The sequence below is a fragment of the Coregonus lavaretus genome (assembly GCF_964263955.1).
Source record: "Coregonus lavaretus genome assembly, chromosome: 19".
In the NCBI taxonomy this organism is placed as follows: domain Eukaryota; kingdom Metazoa; phylum Chordata; class Actinopteri; order Salmoniformes; family Salmonidae; genus Coregonus; species Coregonus lavaretus.
In genome coordinates, this window is record NC_140006.1 from 16,217,555 (window position 1) to 16,234,896 (window position 17,342).

The 17,342-nt window shown below is 44.7% G+C and overlaps 1 protein-coding gene across 1 annotated transcript in view; it reads right to left on the reverse strand.

Annotated features, from left to right (window-relative positions):
* LOC311146988 (matrix metalloproteinase-16-like) overlaps nucleotides 1–17,342 on the reverse strand; it is a gene marked incomplete at its 5' end in the record, with an annotated part of 62,233 nt that overhangs the window by 30,782 nt on the left and 14,109 nt on the right. The window contains one exon of the mRNA XM_084183590.1: nucleotides 3,951–4,127. Within this exon, the coding sequence (XP_084039716.1) occupies nucleotides 3,951–4,127 (177 nt within the window). The remainder of the gene's footprint in view (nucleotides 1–3,950; nucleotides 4,128–17,342) is intronic.

Genomic DNA, 17,342 nt, shown 5'->3' on the forward strand with positions numbered 1-17,342 from the left:
TCTAAGCAGCGTCTCTCCCATTGGATTGTGGAGGCTATCTCCCTGGCATATAGCATAAAGGGGCAAGGGTTACTTAGCGGTGTACACATCCACTCCACCTGGGGTCTGGCGGCATCTTGGGCGTTGTTTAAAGGGTTGACTATAGGAGATATATGTGCTGCGGCGAGTTGGACATCACCACACCCTTTTGTGAGGTTTTATTGCTTGGATGTCACTGCTCCCAGTAAAGCACACAGTGGACTTACGGCTGGGACAGGGGAAAGTCACTAGCCAGCACGTCGTGTGCGCAATACCCAGACTGCCGCATCTGGCGGGATCAGGTCTGGGTGGTTTGCCATGGGCCGTTTCATTTATTATCCGATGGGGTCAGCTTGGGGCGTGATTATATTTCCCCATTTTATGTTGTACCGAAGTTGACTGACTGAAAGGGAACGTAACGTTTTGACTATAACTACTGTTCCCTGAAGGAGGGAAACGCACCATCCGTTCCTGGGCTCGGTTAAGAGTGGTAGTAAATTGAAGGAGAGAATCCGAGCCTCACGCTTATCACCTGTAGAAGGCGTGATTGTAGATCCTTCAACCGAAGTTGCAAGAGTGTGACTCCCCATAGTATGGTGTACCTTGTTGCCCTCGTTCAGGGAACAGTAGTTATAGTCATAATGTTAAGTTTTCCACCACCATCAACAAAACACTGAATTATGGAATTTCTCGTGGAAGAATGGTGTCGCATCCCTCCAGTAGAGTTACAGACACTTTTTTTTATTTAACCAGGAGAAGATGTGCAAATAGAGATACTGAGGTGCAAATGAGCAAAAAAAAAAAAAATGCTCTGACAACTGATGCTTAAAGTTAGTGAGGGAGATAAGAGTCTCCAGCTTCAGAGATTTTTGCAGTTCGTTCCAGTCATTAGCAGCAGAGATCTGGAAGGAATGGCGGCCAACAGTGATCGCTGAGATCCTGGTTGAAGATAGCAGAGGTGTATTTAGAGGGTCAATTAGTCAGGATGATATCTATGAGGGTGCCCATGTTTACAGATTTAGGGTTGTACCTGGTAGGTTCCTTGATAATTTGTATGAGATTGAGGGCATCTAGTTTAGAATGTAGGACGGCCGGGGTGTTAAGCATATCCCAGTTTAGGTCACCAAGCAGTACGAACTCTGAGGATAGATGGGGGGCAATCAATTTACATATGGTGTCCAGGGCACAGCTGGGGGCTGAGGGGGGTCTGTAACAAGCGGCAACAGTGATAGACTTATTTCTGGAGAGGTGGATTTTTAGAAGTAGAAGCTCAAACTGTTTGGGCACAGACCTGGATAGTATGATAGAGCTCTGCAGGCTATCTGTACAGTAGATTGCAACTCCGCCCCCTTTGGCAGTTCTATCGAGACGGAAAATGTTGTAGTTGGGGATGGACATTTCAGAGTTTTTAGTGGTCTTCCTAAGCCAGGATTCAGACACTGCTAGAACATCAGGGTTGGTGGAGTGTGCTAACGCAGTGAGTAACTCAAACTTAGGGAGGAGGCTTCTGATGTTAACATGCAAAAAAACAAGGCTTTTACGGTTACAGAAGTCAACAAATGATAGTGCCTGGGCAGTAGGAGTGATACTGGGGGCTACAGGGCCTGGGTTAACCTCTACATCACCAGAGGAACAGAGGAGGAGTAGAATAAAGATACGGCTAAAGGCTTTAAGAACTGGTCTTCTCGTGCGTTGGGTACAGAGAATAAAAGGGGCAGATTTCCGGCCGTTGTAAAATAGATTCAGGGCATTATGTACAGACAAGGAGTTGGAAGGATATGAGTACAGTGGAGGTAAACCTAAGCGTTGGGTAACGATGACATAGCATCACTGGAGGCACCGATTGAGCCGGTCTCCGCGTGTATGGGGGGTGGGACAAAGGAGCTCTCTGAGGCTGGTTGAGTGGGACTGGGGGCTCTACAGTGAAATTGTATAATAAGAACTAACCGGAACAGCAATAGGCAAGGCATATTGACATGGGAGAGAAGCATAAAGCAATCACAGGTGTTATTCGAGAGAGCTAAGACAACTGGTAATGGCGACAAAAGTTTGGGCTGAGGCTAAACAGATAAACAGGACAGAAAGACAGGATGGGGGTACCGTGTAAAGGAACAGTCCAGCAGGCATCAGCTGTGCAGCTGAGTGATCATAAGGTCCAGTGAACAGCAATAGGTGAGACCGGGAGCAGTTTGAATGGCTGCTACAGCACAGGTGAACAGGAAGCAAGGCTGTTGATTGCGTGTGCTAGCGGACCGGGGCTAGCAGATAGCAGTAGTGGAACAGGTTGAGAGCTTCAAGTTCCTTGGTGTCCACATCACCAACGAACTATCATGGTCCAAACACACCAAGACAGTCGTGAAGAGGGCACGACAAAGCCTATTCCCCCTCAGGAGACTAAAAAGATTTGGCATGGGTCCTCAGATCCTCAAAAAATTCTACAGCTGCACCATCGAGAGCATCCTGACTGGTTGCATCACCGCCTGGTATGGCAACTGCTTGGCCTCTGACCGCAAGGCACTACAGAGGGTAGTGCGTACGGCCCAGTACATCACTGGGGCAAAGCTCCCTGCCATTCAGGACCTCTATACCAGGCGGTGTCAGAGGAAGGCCCTCAAAATTGTCAAAGACTCCAGCCACCCTAGTCATAGACTGTTCTCTCTGCTACCGCACGGCAAGCGGTACCGGAGTGCCAAGTCTAGGTCCAAAAGACTTCTCAACAGCTTCTACCCCCAAGCCATAAGACTCCTGAACAGCTAATCATGGCTACCCGGACTATTTGCACTGCCCCCCCACCCCATCCTTTTTACGCTGCTGCTACTCTGTTAAGTATTTATGCATAGTCACTTTAACTCTACCCACATGTACATATTACCTCAACTACCTTAACTAGCCGGTGCCCCCGCACATTGACTCTGCAACGGTACCCCCCTGTATATATAGCCTCCCTACTGTCACTTTATTTTACTGTATATATAGCCTCCCTACTGTCACTTTATTTTACTTCTGCTCTTTTTCTCTCAACACTTTTTTTGTTGTTGTTTTATTCTTACTTTTTTTGTTTAAAATAAATGCACTGTTGGTTAAGGGCTGTAAGTAAGCATTTCACTGTAATGTCTGCACCTGTTGTATTCGGCGCATGTGACCAATAACATTTGATTTGATTTGATTTGATTTGATTTGAGATGGATCTTCGTCTTCGTCGCAACGGGAAGCCTGTTGAAACCACATCAGACGATTACGTCGGCAGACCAGTCGTGATGGATCGGCGGGGCTCCGTGTCGACACTAGGAGGTCCCGTCCGGTTGACAGAGAGGTAGATAGCCGGGAGATGGGCCTGGCTCGAGGCTAGTTCAAGGCTAACTGGTGCTTGCTTTGGGTGGCGGTGGTGATTAGCCAACAACATCCATTCGGTTGCAGCTAGCTAGTTGTGATGATCCGGTGTTCAGGTCCAGTGATTCCGGCAGAAAATCCGATATGTTCTTGGTCGATAGTGCGCTGTGCAGACAGTGCAGACTTGCCGATAATAGTCCAGGCTAGAGCTGGCTGGTAGGTAGTGCAGGCCACGGACAATGGTGAAAACCGCTAACGGTGGCTAATAGCAAGTAGCTAGTTAGCTAGTTAGCTGGCTAGCTGGCTAGTTTCAACTGGAGGTTCTGGATAAAAAGGTAAAATAAATAATAGAATCCGTTCCACATTGGGTGATGCGGGTTGCAGGAAAGTATATTTAGTTGAAGGATGAAAAGAGTGATTGAGAAATATACACGAAAGAGACAAAAAAACAGAAAACAGGCTATTTACACGGACACACTACAGAGTACACGACAGCACTGCTACGCCAAGGTGCATTGAAGCTGTTCTGGTGGCTTGTGGTGGGTGGCCCAACGCCCTATTAAGACACTTTATGTTGGTGTTTCCTATATTTTGGCTGTTACCTGTAGGTACAGTACCATATATTTTCTGGATGCCCTGAAGGTCGTCGTGAGGAAGTTTGAAGTTCTCTGTGTCCATGTACTGGTAGAATGGAGCCATGATGGCTGTGGGGTCATTGGAGTGTTCCAGACCCAGGGCGTGGCCCAGCTCATGGACTGCCACCAGGAACAGGTCATTACCTGGAAGGGAGAGAGAGAGACTAAGGATTAGAATCACACACACGCAGCGTGTCTGCAATCACGCATGCACACATGCACACACACAGGCCCCAGCTAGCACATTTGGTTCCTTGGAAGTTGTGGGAATGTATGTTTTTGATTTTCCATTGGTTCTGGGAACGAAGCCATACGTTTCCTGACCGGTAAAACAGAACGTTTTTTTTATTCTAAAAACTGAAGTAAAACATTTCGCCTGTTCTGGGAATGTTCATTTTTAGGTTGCAGGGAGGTTCTGAGAATGTTTTACTATGGTTCCCTGAAAGTTTTCCTGGGAGGTTTTATTAATGTTCTGAGAATGAAAATCATGTAAATTAATCTGCTTAGGCATTAATCATGCAAAAAATGTGTTTTATTGTGGCACAGCGTCAGTGAGATTCGAAAATCAAGTATGGTTTAAATGCCAGTATGTTATACTTATTTAGGCTCTTCATCTAGTAGAATACGATGCACACTTTTCCATAATGCATTCGAAGAGTTGGGCTGCGAGTGATAGGCCCTAGTTCTCTTCAAGTAGCCAAACAAAAAAAATAGGCTACTTAATTGAGAAGATGCTGAATAGCGAAGCTTCTGCGGTGGTGTTCAAATGTACACCACCGTTCAAAAGTTTGGGGTCACTTAGAAATGTCCTTGTTTTTTTGTCCATTAAAATAACATCAAATTGATCAGAAATACAGTGTAGACATTGTTAATGTTGTAAATGGCTATTGTAGCTGGAAAGGGCTGATTTTCAATGGAATATCTACATAGGTGTACAGAGGCCCATTATCAGCAACCATCAGTCCTGTGTTCCAATGGCACGTTGTGTTTGCTAATCCAAGTTTATCACTTTAAAAGGCTAATTGATCATTAGAAAACCCTTTTGCAATTATGTTAGCACAGCTGAAAACTGTTGTGCTGATTAAAGAAGCAATAAAACTGGTCTTCTTGAGACTAGTTTAGTATCTGGAGCATCAGTGTGTATCTGGGCTCCCGAGTGGCGCAGCGGTCTAAGGCACTGCATCTCAGTGCTTGAGGCGTCACTACAGACCCCCTGGTTAGATTCCAGGCTGTATCACAACCGGCCGTGATTGGGAGTCCCATAGGGCGGCGCACAATTGGCCCAGCGTCGTCCGGGTTTGGCCGGTGTAGGCTGTCATTGTAAATAAGAATTTGTTCTTAACTGACTTGCCTAGTTAAATAAAGGTAAAAAATATATATATAACAAAATCAGCAATTGTGGGTCCGATTGCAGGCTCAAAATGGCCAGAAACAAATAACTTTCTTCTGAAACTCATCAGTCTATTCTTGTTCTGAGAAATGAAGGCTATTCCATGTGAGAAATTGCCAAGAAACTGAAGATCTCGTACAACGCTGTGTACTACTCCCTTCACAGAACAGCGCAAACTGGCTCTAACCAGAATAGAAAGAGGAGTGGGAGGCCCAACTGAGCAAGAGGACAAATACATTAGTGCCTACTTTGAGAAACAGACGCCTCACAGGTCCTTAACTGGCAGCTTCATTAAATAGTACCCGCAAAACACCAGTCTCAACGTCAACAGTGAAGAGGCGACTCCGGGATACTGACCTTCTAGGCAGAGTTGCAAAGAAAAAGCCATATCTCAGACTGGCCAATAAAAAGAAAATATTAAGATGGGCAAAAGAACACAGACACTGGACAGAGGATTGGAAAAAAGTGTTATGGACAGACAAATCAAAGTTTGAGGTGTTCGGATCACAAAGAATAACATTTGTGAGACGCAGACCAAATGAAAAGATGCTGGAGGAGTGCTTGATGCCATCTGTCAAGCATGGTGGAGGCAATGTGATGGTCTGGGGGTGCTTTAGTGGTGGTAAAGTGGGAGATTTGTACAGGGTAAAAGGGATCTTGAAGAAGGAAGGCTATCACTCCATTTTGCAGTGCCATGCCATACCCTGTGGACGGCGCTTGATTGGAGCCAATTTCCTCCTACAACAGGACAATGACCCAAAGCACAGCTCCAAACTATGCAATAACTATTTATGGAAGAATCAGTCAGCTGGTATTCTGTCTATAATGGAGTGGCCAGCACAGTCACCGGATCTCAACCCTATTGAGCTGTTGTGGGAGCAGCTTGACCGTATGGTACGTAAGAAGTGCCCATCAAGCCAATCCAACTTGTGGGAGGTGCTTCAGGAAGAATGGGGTGAAATCTCTTCAGATTACCTCAACAAATTGACAACTAGAATGCCAAAGGTCTGCAAGGCTGTAATTGCTGCAAATGGAGGATTCTTTGACGAAAGCAAAGCTTGAAGGACACAGTTATTATTTCAAATAAAAATCATTATTTCTAACCTTGTCAATGACTACATTTCCTATGCATTTTGCTATATTTCCTATTCAAACTCATTTCATGTATGTTTTCATGGAAAACAAGGACATTTCAAAGTGACCCCAAACTTTTGAACTGTAGTGTAGGCTAAATCGTGTTTATTCTCCATAACATGATCACGAGTATTGCATCGTAGGCTACATCTTTGAAAACAGACGTTTATTTTTTATTTATTTTTACCCGAAGTGGATTTCTGTTTCACATTGAAAAGTGTTTCTTGTTCTCTTGGCCTTCGTCAGAGTTTTTAAACCAAATACTAAACCATCTTTTGATTTCTGAATTTGTCAGCACCACGGACTCGGGATGTGGCGGCATTATTGATGTCATGTTAATCAGGCCTTTTGATTTGAACATATGGACTGGCTAGGCTACCTATTTAATTATTTAATGTATGGATCAAGCCTTGGCAGTCATTCTGATCTCGTTCCCAATGATCAGTGCTTTAGTTTATTATGTCGTTGTCCAGCGGTTCTGAATTTGCGATGCACCCGACTGTCCACATTTTTCTGTGCAATAGCCTTTTGATTTGAACATTTGCAAAGTTTTGGTGTGTGTACTAGGCTATTTGATTTATATATGTTACAACACTTTGGTTTCACTAATAAATATGTTGAAATGGAACCAAGTGATCTATTTCTGTCTTCAGTTCTTTTTTATTAGGATAGATGGGCTATATGGGCTACGGTATAGGTTGAATGTGATAGTCACCAGCCTGTGTCGGCCTATAACTCCATTCCTATTCTATTCAGAGTTTAGAGAAATTAATCGCATTGGAAATTAGCTACTATGATGCTGGTTAATGCGATGCATGTCTGTTGAATTTAGAAAAATCCACCCGCACTCTGCCCCGCCCCACCTACTCAGCCAATCAGGAGGCATACTGCATACTTTTTACTAAACGGTACATGCTAAATAGTATGCAACAATGAGTACATAGTATGCAATTTAAGTATGTAGTACGCTAGTATGGGTATTTGGACACGGCCAGAGTTTTGTTGACGATGAGAACGGAATGTACACTGAGTGTACAAAACATTAGGAACAACTGCTCTTTCCATGACATAGACTGACCAGGTGAATCCAGATGAAAGCAATGATCCCTTATTGATGCCACTTGTTAAATCCCCTTCATTGAGTGCAGATGAAGGGGAGTAGACAGGTTAAAGAAGGATTTTTAAGCCTTGAGACAACTGAGACATGGATTGTGTATGTGTGCCATTTAGAGGGTGAATGGATAAGAACAAAGATTGAAGTGCCTTTGAACAGGAGATGGTAGTAGGAGCCAGGCGCACTGGTTTGTGTCAAGAACTGCAACTCGGCTGGGTTTTTCATGCTCAACAGTTTCCTGTGTGTATCAAGAATGGTCCACCACCCATAGGACATCCAGCCAACTTGACACAACTGTGGGAAACATTGGAGTCAACATGGGCCAGCATCCCTGTGGAACGCTTTCGACATCTTGTAGAATCCATGCCCAGACGAACTGAGGCTGTTCTGAGGGCAAAAGGGAGGGGGGTGCAACTCAATTATAGGAAGCTGTCCTTAATGTTTTGTACACTCAGTGTATATGTTTTAAAATAACATTCTTAGAACGTTCTTTGAACGCTACTAATGTTTTCTTGTGGTTTTTATGGAAAGTTATCTTAATGTTCTTAGAACCATGAGGAAACCTGCAGAAAACGTTATTTTGAAGTACTGAAATTACCACAGAAGAACATTGTTTCTTAACGTTCTCAGAGCGTTCTGAGAACATGACTTTAAATTGAACCATGAGGAAACCTGTAGAAAACGTTATGTTGAAAATACTGAAATTCCCACCTAAGAAACTGAAAAAGAAAAGAAAAAGCTGGGTATCCTGCAACATTCTCAGAACATTGTGGGAAGGTTGTATGCAAAATAACCATAGGACAACCACGCTCTCACCAAGCTCTTAGAAACATATGGTTCTGTGCCAGCTGCGACACACACACACACACCCTTACGAAGCTGGCTCATTTCCAGTTGAATTCTACAGAAGTGTATCACCATGTTAATCACACTGCTGACATTTACTATAGTCTATAGGGCTATAATTCATACGGTTTCGAGTTTTTCACCTGGGGAATCAACTCTATTATGAACGGCAAGGTTAGAATGAGGCTATTGAGGCTGGGAAACGTGAAGGGCATATTATGTGTCTATAGGGAGCCACAGCTTACACAGAGAAGAGTGTCCCTGCCCAGGGCATTGGGACATTCATGTCCTGTTATACAACACAGGGGCGCGCGCACACACACACTCACAGGCACACACACATGTCCACACACACAGCAGCAGGACCACATAACTATGTGCTGGACTTTACGCTACTGTCAGCATTCAGTTAATAGTAGAGGTCTTCACGGAGCCTCCTGTACCCGAATACCCGAGACCCGATTCGGGACCCGAGCAGGTTGGGATCCAGAATTCTAAATAACGTCACAGGTCTGGGTCCGATCTGATATGTTTGTCATGGGTCTCGTGTAATTTTAACTGACTTGTCCGGAAGGGCCCGTACAGATCCGAACGCAACTGCTGCAGTAGAGAGAGAGAGAGAGAGAGAGAAACTGTATAATTTATGCTGCTCCTCTTGCTTTTCACGAGAGTGGAGCATGACAGGTGTAGCTTGTTGTTGTTGTTGGCCAATGACAAGTCATTAAAAGCAGCAATAGGCTACAGTCATAGAGCCTCCGTGTGGCAAAAGTTAGGAGATATCTAATCAATGGAAGATGGAATTAAAAGTTAAAGGAGAAAGATAGGCTACAACCACCAAAAGCCAACAGGTTTAGCTAATATTCTGAATGGAGTTGTTGTTATTTGTAACTGTAGGATGAGAAAGCGCATGTACTGCAGTGTCAATTAGCCTAGCTAGCTAACGTTAGCTAGTTTAACTAGCTTCTCCCGGTTTGATGCAGTCAAGACAGGTACTACTTAATCATATTTGATGATAAATAACCTAGCTATGGCAGCTATTAGTCTACTATAGCGCGAGTCGGCTTGGTTGGTTGGTTGGTTGCTGTCTCTGGTCTCTCCCTCCCTGCTCCCTGTTTCACTCGCTCACAGTACGGCCCCTCCCACACCTGTTGGAGCTGCACCTCTCTTCTTCTTCGATGGGGTTTAACGGCGGTTGGTATCCAATGTTAATGGTGCATCACCGCCACCGACTGGATGGGGCATTGAATAAGAAACTTTTAAAAAACATTGCGAAAAAGGGGGAAAACGTCATCATACAAAATTAAACACGTCAACTAAGAAAACCCATCCCACTTCTTCAATCACAGTCCACCCAAAAATACATCCCTACACAGGCTCACCGACTCCACACTTTCCTCCAACACATTCCAGATTTCCTCGAGACGTTAAACGGATTTCCCAAGTAGCATTCTCACTTTCTGTACTATTAGCTTCACCCGACTCACTAGCAGTTTCAAACGAAACTTACGTTTCCGCCATCTTCCCACGACACCTCTCTCCCTCCTCTCGCGCTTTATCAGCTCTGCTTACAGTGGGGAGAACAAGTATTTGATACACTGCCGATTTTGCAGGTTTTCCTACTTACAAAGCATGTAGAGGTCTGTAATTTTTATCATAGGTACACTTCAACTGTGAGAGACGTAATCTAAAACAAAAATCCAGAAAATCACATTGTATGATTTTTAAGTAATTAATTTGCATTTTATTGCATGACATAAGTATTTGATCACCTACCAACCAGTAAGAATTCCGGCTCTCACAGACCTGTTAGTTTTTCTTTAAGAAGCCCTCCTGTTCTCCACGCATTACCTGTATTAACTGCACCTGTTTGAACTCGTTACCTGTATAAAAGACACCTGTCCACACACTCAATCAAACAGACTCCAACCTCTCCACAATGGCCAAGACCAGAGAGCTGTGTAAGGACATCAGGGATACACTTGTAGACCTGCACAAGGCTGGGATGGGCTACAGGACAATAGGCAAGCAGCCTGGTGAGAAGGCAACAACTGTTGGCGCAATTATTAGAAAATGGAAGAAGTTCAAGATGACGGTCAATCACCCTCGGTCTGGGGCTCCATGCAAGATTTCACCTCGTGGGGCATCAATGATCATGAGGAAGGTGAGGGATCAGCCCAGAACTACATGGCAGGACCTGGTCAATGACCTGAAGAGAGCTGGGACCACAGTCTCAAAGAAAACCATTAGTAACACACTACGCCGTCATGGATTAAAATCCTGCAGCGCACGCAAGGTCCCCCTGCTCAAGACAGCGCATGTCCAGGCCCGTCTGAAGTTTGCCAATGACCATCTGGATGATCCAGAGGAGGAATGGGAGAAGGTCATGTGGTCTGATGAGACAAAAATAGAGCTTTTTGGTCTAAACTCCACTCGCCGTGTTTGGAGGAAGAAGAAGGATGAGTACAACCCCAAGAACACCATCCCAACCGTGAAGCATGGAGGTGGAAACATCATTCTTTGGGGATGCTTTTCTGCAAATGGGACAGGACGACTGCTCCGTATTGAGGGGAGGATGGATGGGGCCATGTATCGCGAGATCTTGGCCAACAACCTCCTTCCCTCAGTAAGAGCATTGAAGATGGGTCGTGGCTGGGTCTTCCAGCATGACAACGACCCGAAACACACAGCTAGGGCAACTAAGGAGTGGCTCCTTAAGAAGCATCTCAAGGTCCTGGAGTGGCCTAGCCAGTCTCCAGACCTGAACCCAATAGAAAATCTTTGGAGGGAGCTGAAAGTCTGTATTGCCCAGCGACAGTCCCGAAACCTGAAGGATCTGGAGAAGATCTGTATGGAGTGGGCCAAAATCCCTGCTGCAGTGTGTGCAAACCTGGTCAAGACCTACAGGAAACGTATGATCTCTGTAATTGCAAACAAAGGTTTCTGTACCAAATATTAAGTTCTGCTTTTCTGATGTATCAAATACTTATGTCATGCAATAAAATGCAAATTAATTACTTAAAAATCATACAATGTGATTTTCTGGATTTCTGTTTTAGATTCCGTCTCTCACAGTTTAAGTGTACCTATGATAAAAATTACAGACCTCTACATGCTTTGTAAGTAGGAAAACCTGCAAAATCGGCAGTGTATCAAATACTTGTTCTCCCCACTGTATAAAGTAGCTTAAAAAATGACTTTTCTGCTGCTTCCCTCACTCGGATTGGATCGGGTCTGGATCTGACCAGGTCTATATGGAACAAGTCTAATTGTCCTCGGGTCCGTTCGGTACGGGTCTCTATATTTAAAAAATGAATTTATGCATATCGGGTCCGGGCGGGAAAGCCCCAGGTCCATTTCTGAACGTTCCAACATTTTGGACCTGTGAAGACCTCTAGTTAATAGTGTCAGGTTGATTTTGTGTTCAACATATAGTACAGTATCTCTCTTTAGCATGTGACTGCCCAACTAGCACATTTGGTTCCTTGGAAGTTGTGACAACGTATGTTTCTGGCTTCACATTGGTTGTGGGAACGAAGCCATACGTTTCCTGACCGGTAAAACTGAACGTTTTTAAAAATGTTGCCTGTTCTGGGAATGTAAATGTTTAGGTTGCAGGGAGGTTCTGAGAATGTTTTACTCTGGTTCCCTGAAAGTTTTCCTGGGAGGTTTTATTAACGCTCTGAGAACGGAAATTATCGTTTATTTTAAGGTAATTAAATAACATTTTGAGAACATTCTCTAAATGTTGTGCTAGTTTTGTTATGGTTATTATTTAAAGTTTTCTTTAACACTCTAAGAAAGACATTTAAAGGTTATTTGGAGGTTTTTGAATAGCATCCTTAAAACTTTCACTGAATTCAATAAGACTTTTAACAACACTGCTAGCTTATTTTGGGTTAACTTATTTTAACTCAAAGCACAGATACAGTAGTCTGGGTACCAGTCTTTTTAGCTAACATTCCATTCCTTGCCACTCCTGCATTAGCCAAAGAGACTGGCCTTTCGGCAATCTCAACATTCAATATGCAGCCGGATTTACAGCGCAGTTGCTGATTGGTAGTTGGAAACAACATTCATATTTTCCATGACAACATTATGGAACATGGGGTGAGTGCAAATGTGGCGCAATACAGAATTTTAAGAACAACAATAACCAATACTGTTATGACCTGCTGCAGTCATTCCCTTGTGAGATGTTAGTGTCAATGCACTATAATTTTGTTCAAAGTGGCTAGAGATGACTCTGTAATGAGAGAGAGAAATAATGATACGGAACATATTAGCCTACAAGATTCAATCGAGCTACGTTTGCTTCAGTTGCATCCCAGTAATGATAATGAGAGGGAAGAAAACACAAAAACTGGCACCTGTCGTCATTCCTCGCACATATGCTGATCTTCATGACTTGCTTACATTTAGACATTTTAGTTATGCTCATTTCAGTTATATTATTTGTCTTACATTATTTGTCCCTCCTCTCGTATTAAGAGATGGAGTCTAGACAGGCTACTTTAGGAAACTTTTTGAATGGACATAAAGAGAATTAGCGAACTCACACCCACACCCTACGATTAAAGGCTACACTGATCACTCATGCTTGGCTGCCAATTTCCAAAAAGGAGCTCAGTGGGGAATCGTAGATTCACTGTTTTGTGATCTGTTGCCTACGTCAACAACCAGGGTTTCATTAAATAGGCCTAGGCACTATATCTTTTTTATTGCACATTTAATTAAACTGACGCATTTGGTGATGTTCAACTTAAATTCATTGGCACAAAATGTGCGTCAGACAAAAACATTTTTTGGGTCTCTGACTTGCATAGCACAGGTGGTGGTCTCCTAAATTCACTGTAGTAGGCTAGGCCTAATATAGGTGGAATAATAGCCCAGCCTATGAATCAACTTCTAATGTTTAAATGCCAAGAGTGTGCAAAACTGTCATCAAGGCAAAGGGTGGCTATTTGAAGAATCTGAAATCTAAAATATATTTGTTTAACACTTTTATGGTTACTACATGATTTAAATATGTGTTATTTCATAGTTTTGATGTCTAAACTATGAAATAACACATATGGAATCATTTAGTAACCAAAAAAGTGTTAAACAAATCAAAATATATTTGAGATTCTTCAAATAGCCCCCCTTTGCCTTGATGACAGCTTTGCACACTATTGACATTCTCTCAACCAGCTTCATGAGGTAGTCACCTGGAATACATTTCAATTAACAGGTGTGCCTTCTTAAAAGTTAATTTGTGGAATTGCTTTCCTTCTTAATGCGTTTGAGCCAATCAGTTGTGTTGTGACAAGGTTGAGAAGATAGGCCTATTTGGTAAAATACCAAGACCATATTATGGCAAGAACAGCTCAAATAAGCAAAGAGAAACGACAGTCCATCATTACTTTAAGACATGAAGGTCAGTCAATACGGAACATTTCAAGAACTTTGAACGTTTCTTCAAGTGCAGTCGCAAAAACCATCAAGCGCTATGATGAAACTGGCTCTCATGAGGACCGCTACAGGAATGGAAGACCCAGAGTTACCTGTGCTGCAGAGGATAAGTTCATTAGAGTTACCAGCCTCAGAAATTGTAGCCCAAATAAATACTTCACAGAGTTCAAGTTACAGACACATCTCAACATCAACTGTTCAGAGAGGACTGTGTGAATCAGGCCTTCATGGTCGAATTGCTGCAAAGAAACCACTACTAAAGGACACCAATAATAAGAAGAGACCTGCTTGGGCCAAGAAACACGAGCAATGGACATTAGAACAGTGGAAATGTGTCCTTTGGTCTGGAGTCCAAATTTGAGATTTTTGGTTCCAACCGCTGTGGCTTTGTGAGACGTGGTGTGGGTGAACGGATGATCTCTGCATGTGTATTTCCCAATGTAAAGCATGGAGGAGGTGTTATGGTGTGGGGGTGCTTTGCTGGTGACACTGTCTGTGAATTTTTACTAGGATTAAATGTCAGGAATTGTAAAAAACTGAGTTTAAATATATTTGACTAAGGTATATGTAAACTTCCAACTTCAACTGTGTGTATATATATATATATATATATATATATATATATATATATACACACAATCGGGAAAGAAGCAAGGTTGTTAGCTACCACCATTCACCATTCACCATTCACCATTCAGCTAGCTGCCACCATTCAGCTGTTTTTCTAACCTCATTATCCGAGGCATTAACGTTAGGTGGTTGGTAGCTGCTGTACTTAATTACAGCTACTGATAACAGTCTGCTGTAGTTTACAACAATTCTAATTTCTAAAGTGGAAGTTGGGAGAGTTTTATTCGGGTGGTTCAGTGAAACAATTATAGTTTCTGAGGTGGAAGTTGGGAGAGTTATATATTTTTTTTGGTGAGGGAGGCCTGCTCTCTCCTTTCCCAGATGTTTAGTTCATTTCATTCCGATCTCCTCTGCATTATTGTAGCCATCTGCTGCAGCCTGTCAACTATGCCTCTGCCTATCCCTGTTCTCTCCTCTCCGCACAGGCTACACAAACGCCTCACACCGCGTGGCTGCTGCCTCTCTAACCTGGTGGTCCCTGCACGCACCACACACCTGGAGTTCCAGGTCTCAGGCAGCCTCTGGAACTGCCGTTCTGCCGCCAACAAGGCTGACTTCATCCCAGCCTATGCTACCCTCCAGTCCCTCGACTTCCTGGCGCTGACGGAAACATGGATTACCACTGAAAACACTGCTACTCATACTGCTCTCTCCTCGTCTGACCATGTGTTCTCGCATACCCCGAGAGCATCTGGTCAGAGGGGTGGTGGCACAGGAATGCTCATCTCTCCCAAGTGGTCATTCTCAATTTTTCCCCTAACCCATCTGTCTATCTCCTCATTTGAATTCCACGCTGTCACAGTCACTAGCCCATTTAAGCTTAATATCCTTGTCATCTATCGCCCTCCAGGTTCCCTTGGAGAGTTCATCAATGAGCTTGACGCCTTGATAAGTTCCTTTCCTGAGGATGGCTCACCCTTCACAGTTTTGGGGGATTTCAACCTCCCTACGTCTACATTTGACTCATTTCTCTCTGCCTCCTTCTTTCCACTCCTCTCCTCTTTTGACCTCACCCTCTCACCGTCCCCCCCTACTCACAAGGCAGGCAATACGCTTGACTTCATCTTTACTAGATGTTGCTCTTCTACTAATCTCACTGCAACTCCCCTCCATGTCTCCGACCACTACTTTGTATCCTTTTCTCTCTCGCTCTCCTCCAACACTACTCACTCTGCCCCTACACAGATGGTAACGCGCCGCCGCAACCTTCGCTCTCTCTCTCCCACTACTCTCTCCTCTTCCATCCTATCATCTCTTCCCTCTGCTCAATCCTTCTCCCTCCAATCTCCTCTCCTCCCTTTCTGCATCCTTTGACTCCCTGTGTCCCCTATCCTCCCGGCCGGCTCGGTCCTCCCCTCCAGCTCCGTGGCTTGATGACTCATTGCGAGCTCACAGAACAGAGCTCCGGGCAGCTGAGCGGAAATGGAAGAAAACTAAACTCCCTGCCGACCTGGCATCTTTTCACTCCCTCCTCTCTACATTTTCTTCATCTGTTTCTGCTGCTAAGGCCACTTTCTACCACTCTAAATTCCAAGCATCTGCCTCTAACCCTAGGAAGCTCTTTGCCACATTCTCCTCACTGCTGAATCCCCCCCCCCCCCCCCCCTCCTCCCTCTCTGTGGATGACTTCGTCAACCACTTTGAAAAGAAGGTTGACGACATCCGATCCTCGTTTGTTAAGTCTAATGACACTGCTGGTCCTGCTCACACTGCCCTACCCTATGCTTTGACTTCTTTCTCCCCTCTCTCTCCAGATAAAATCTTGCGACTAGTGACTGCAGGCCGCCCAACAACCTGCCTGCTTGACCCCATCCCCTCCTCTCTTCTCCAGACCATCTCCGGTGACCTTCTCCCCTACCTCACCTCGCTGATCAACTCATCCTTGACCGCTGGCCATGTCCCTTCCGTCTTCAAGAGAGCGAGAGTTGCACCCCTTCTCAAAAAACCAACACTCGATCCCACTGATGTCAACAACTACAGACCAGTATCCCTTCTTTCTTTTCTTTCCAAAACTATTGAGCGTGCCGTCTTTAGCCAACTCTCTTGCTATCTCTCTCAGAATGACCTTCTTGATCCAAACCAGTCAGGTTTCAGGACTGGTCATTCAACTGAGACTGCTCTTCTCTGTGTCATGGAGGCTCTCCGCACTGCTAAAGCTAACTCTCTCTCCTCTGCTCTTGTCCTTCTAGACCTGTCTGCTGCCTTTGATACTGTGAACCATCAGATCCTCCTCTCCACCCTCTCCGAGCTGGGCATCTCCGGCGCGGCTCACTCCTGGATTGCGTCCTACCTGACCGGTCGCTCCTACCAAGTGGCGTGGCGAGAAGCTGTCTCCGCACCACGTGCTCTCACCACTGGTGTCCCCCAGGGCTCAGTTCTAGGCCCTCTCCTTTTCTCCCTATACACCAAGTCACTTGGCTCTGTCATATCCTCACATGGCCTCTCCTATCATTGCTACGCTGACGATACACAACTAATCTTCTCCTTTCCCCCTTCTGATAACCAGGTGGCGAATCGCATCTCTGCATGTCTGGCCGACATATCAGTATGGATGACGGATCACCACCTCAAGCTGAACCCTGGCAAGACGGAGCTGCTCTTCCTCCCGGGGAAGGACTGCCCGTTCCATGATCTCGCCATCACGGTTGACAACTCCGTTGTGTCCTCCTCCCAGAGTGCGAAGAGCCTTGGCGTGACCCTGGACAACACCCTGTCGTTCTCCGCTAACATCAAGGCGGTGACCCGATCCTGCAGGTTCATGCTCTACAACATTCGGAGAGTACGACCCTGCCTT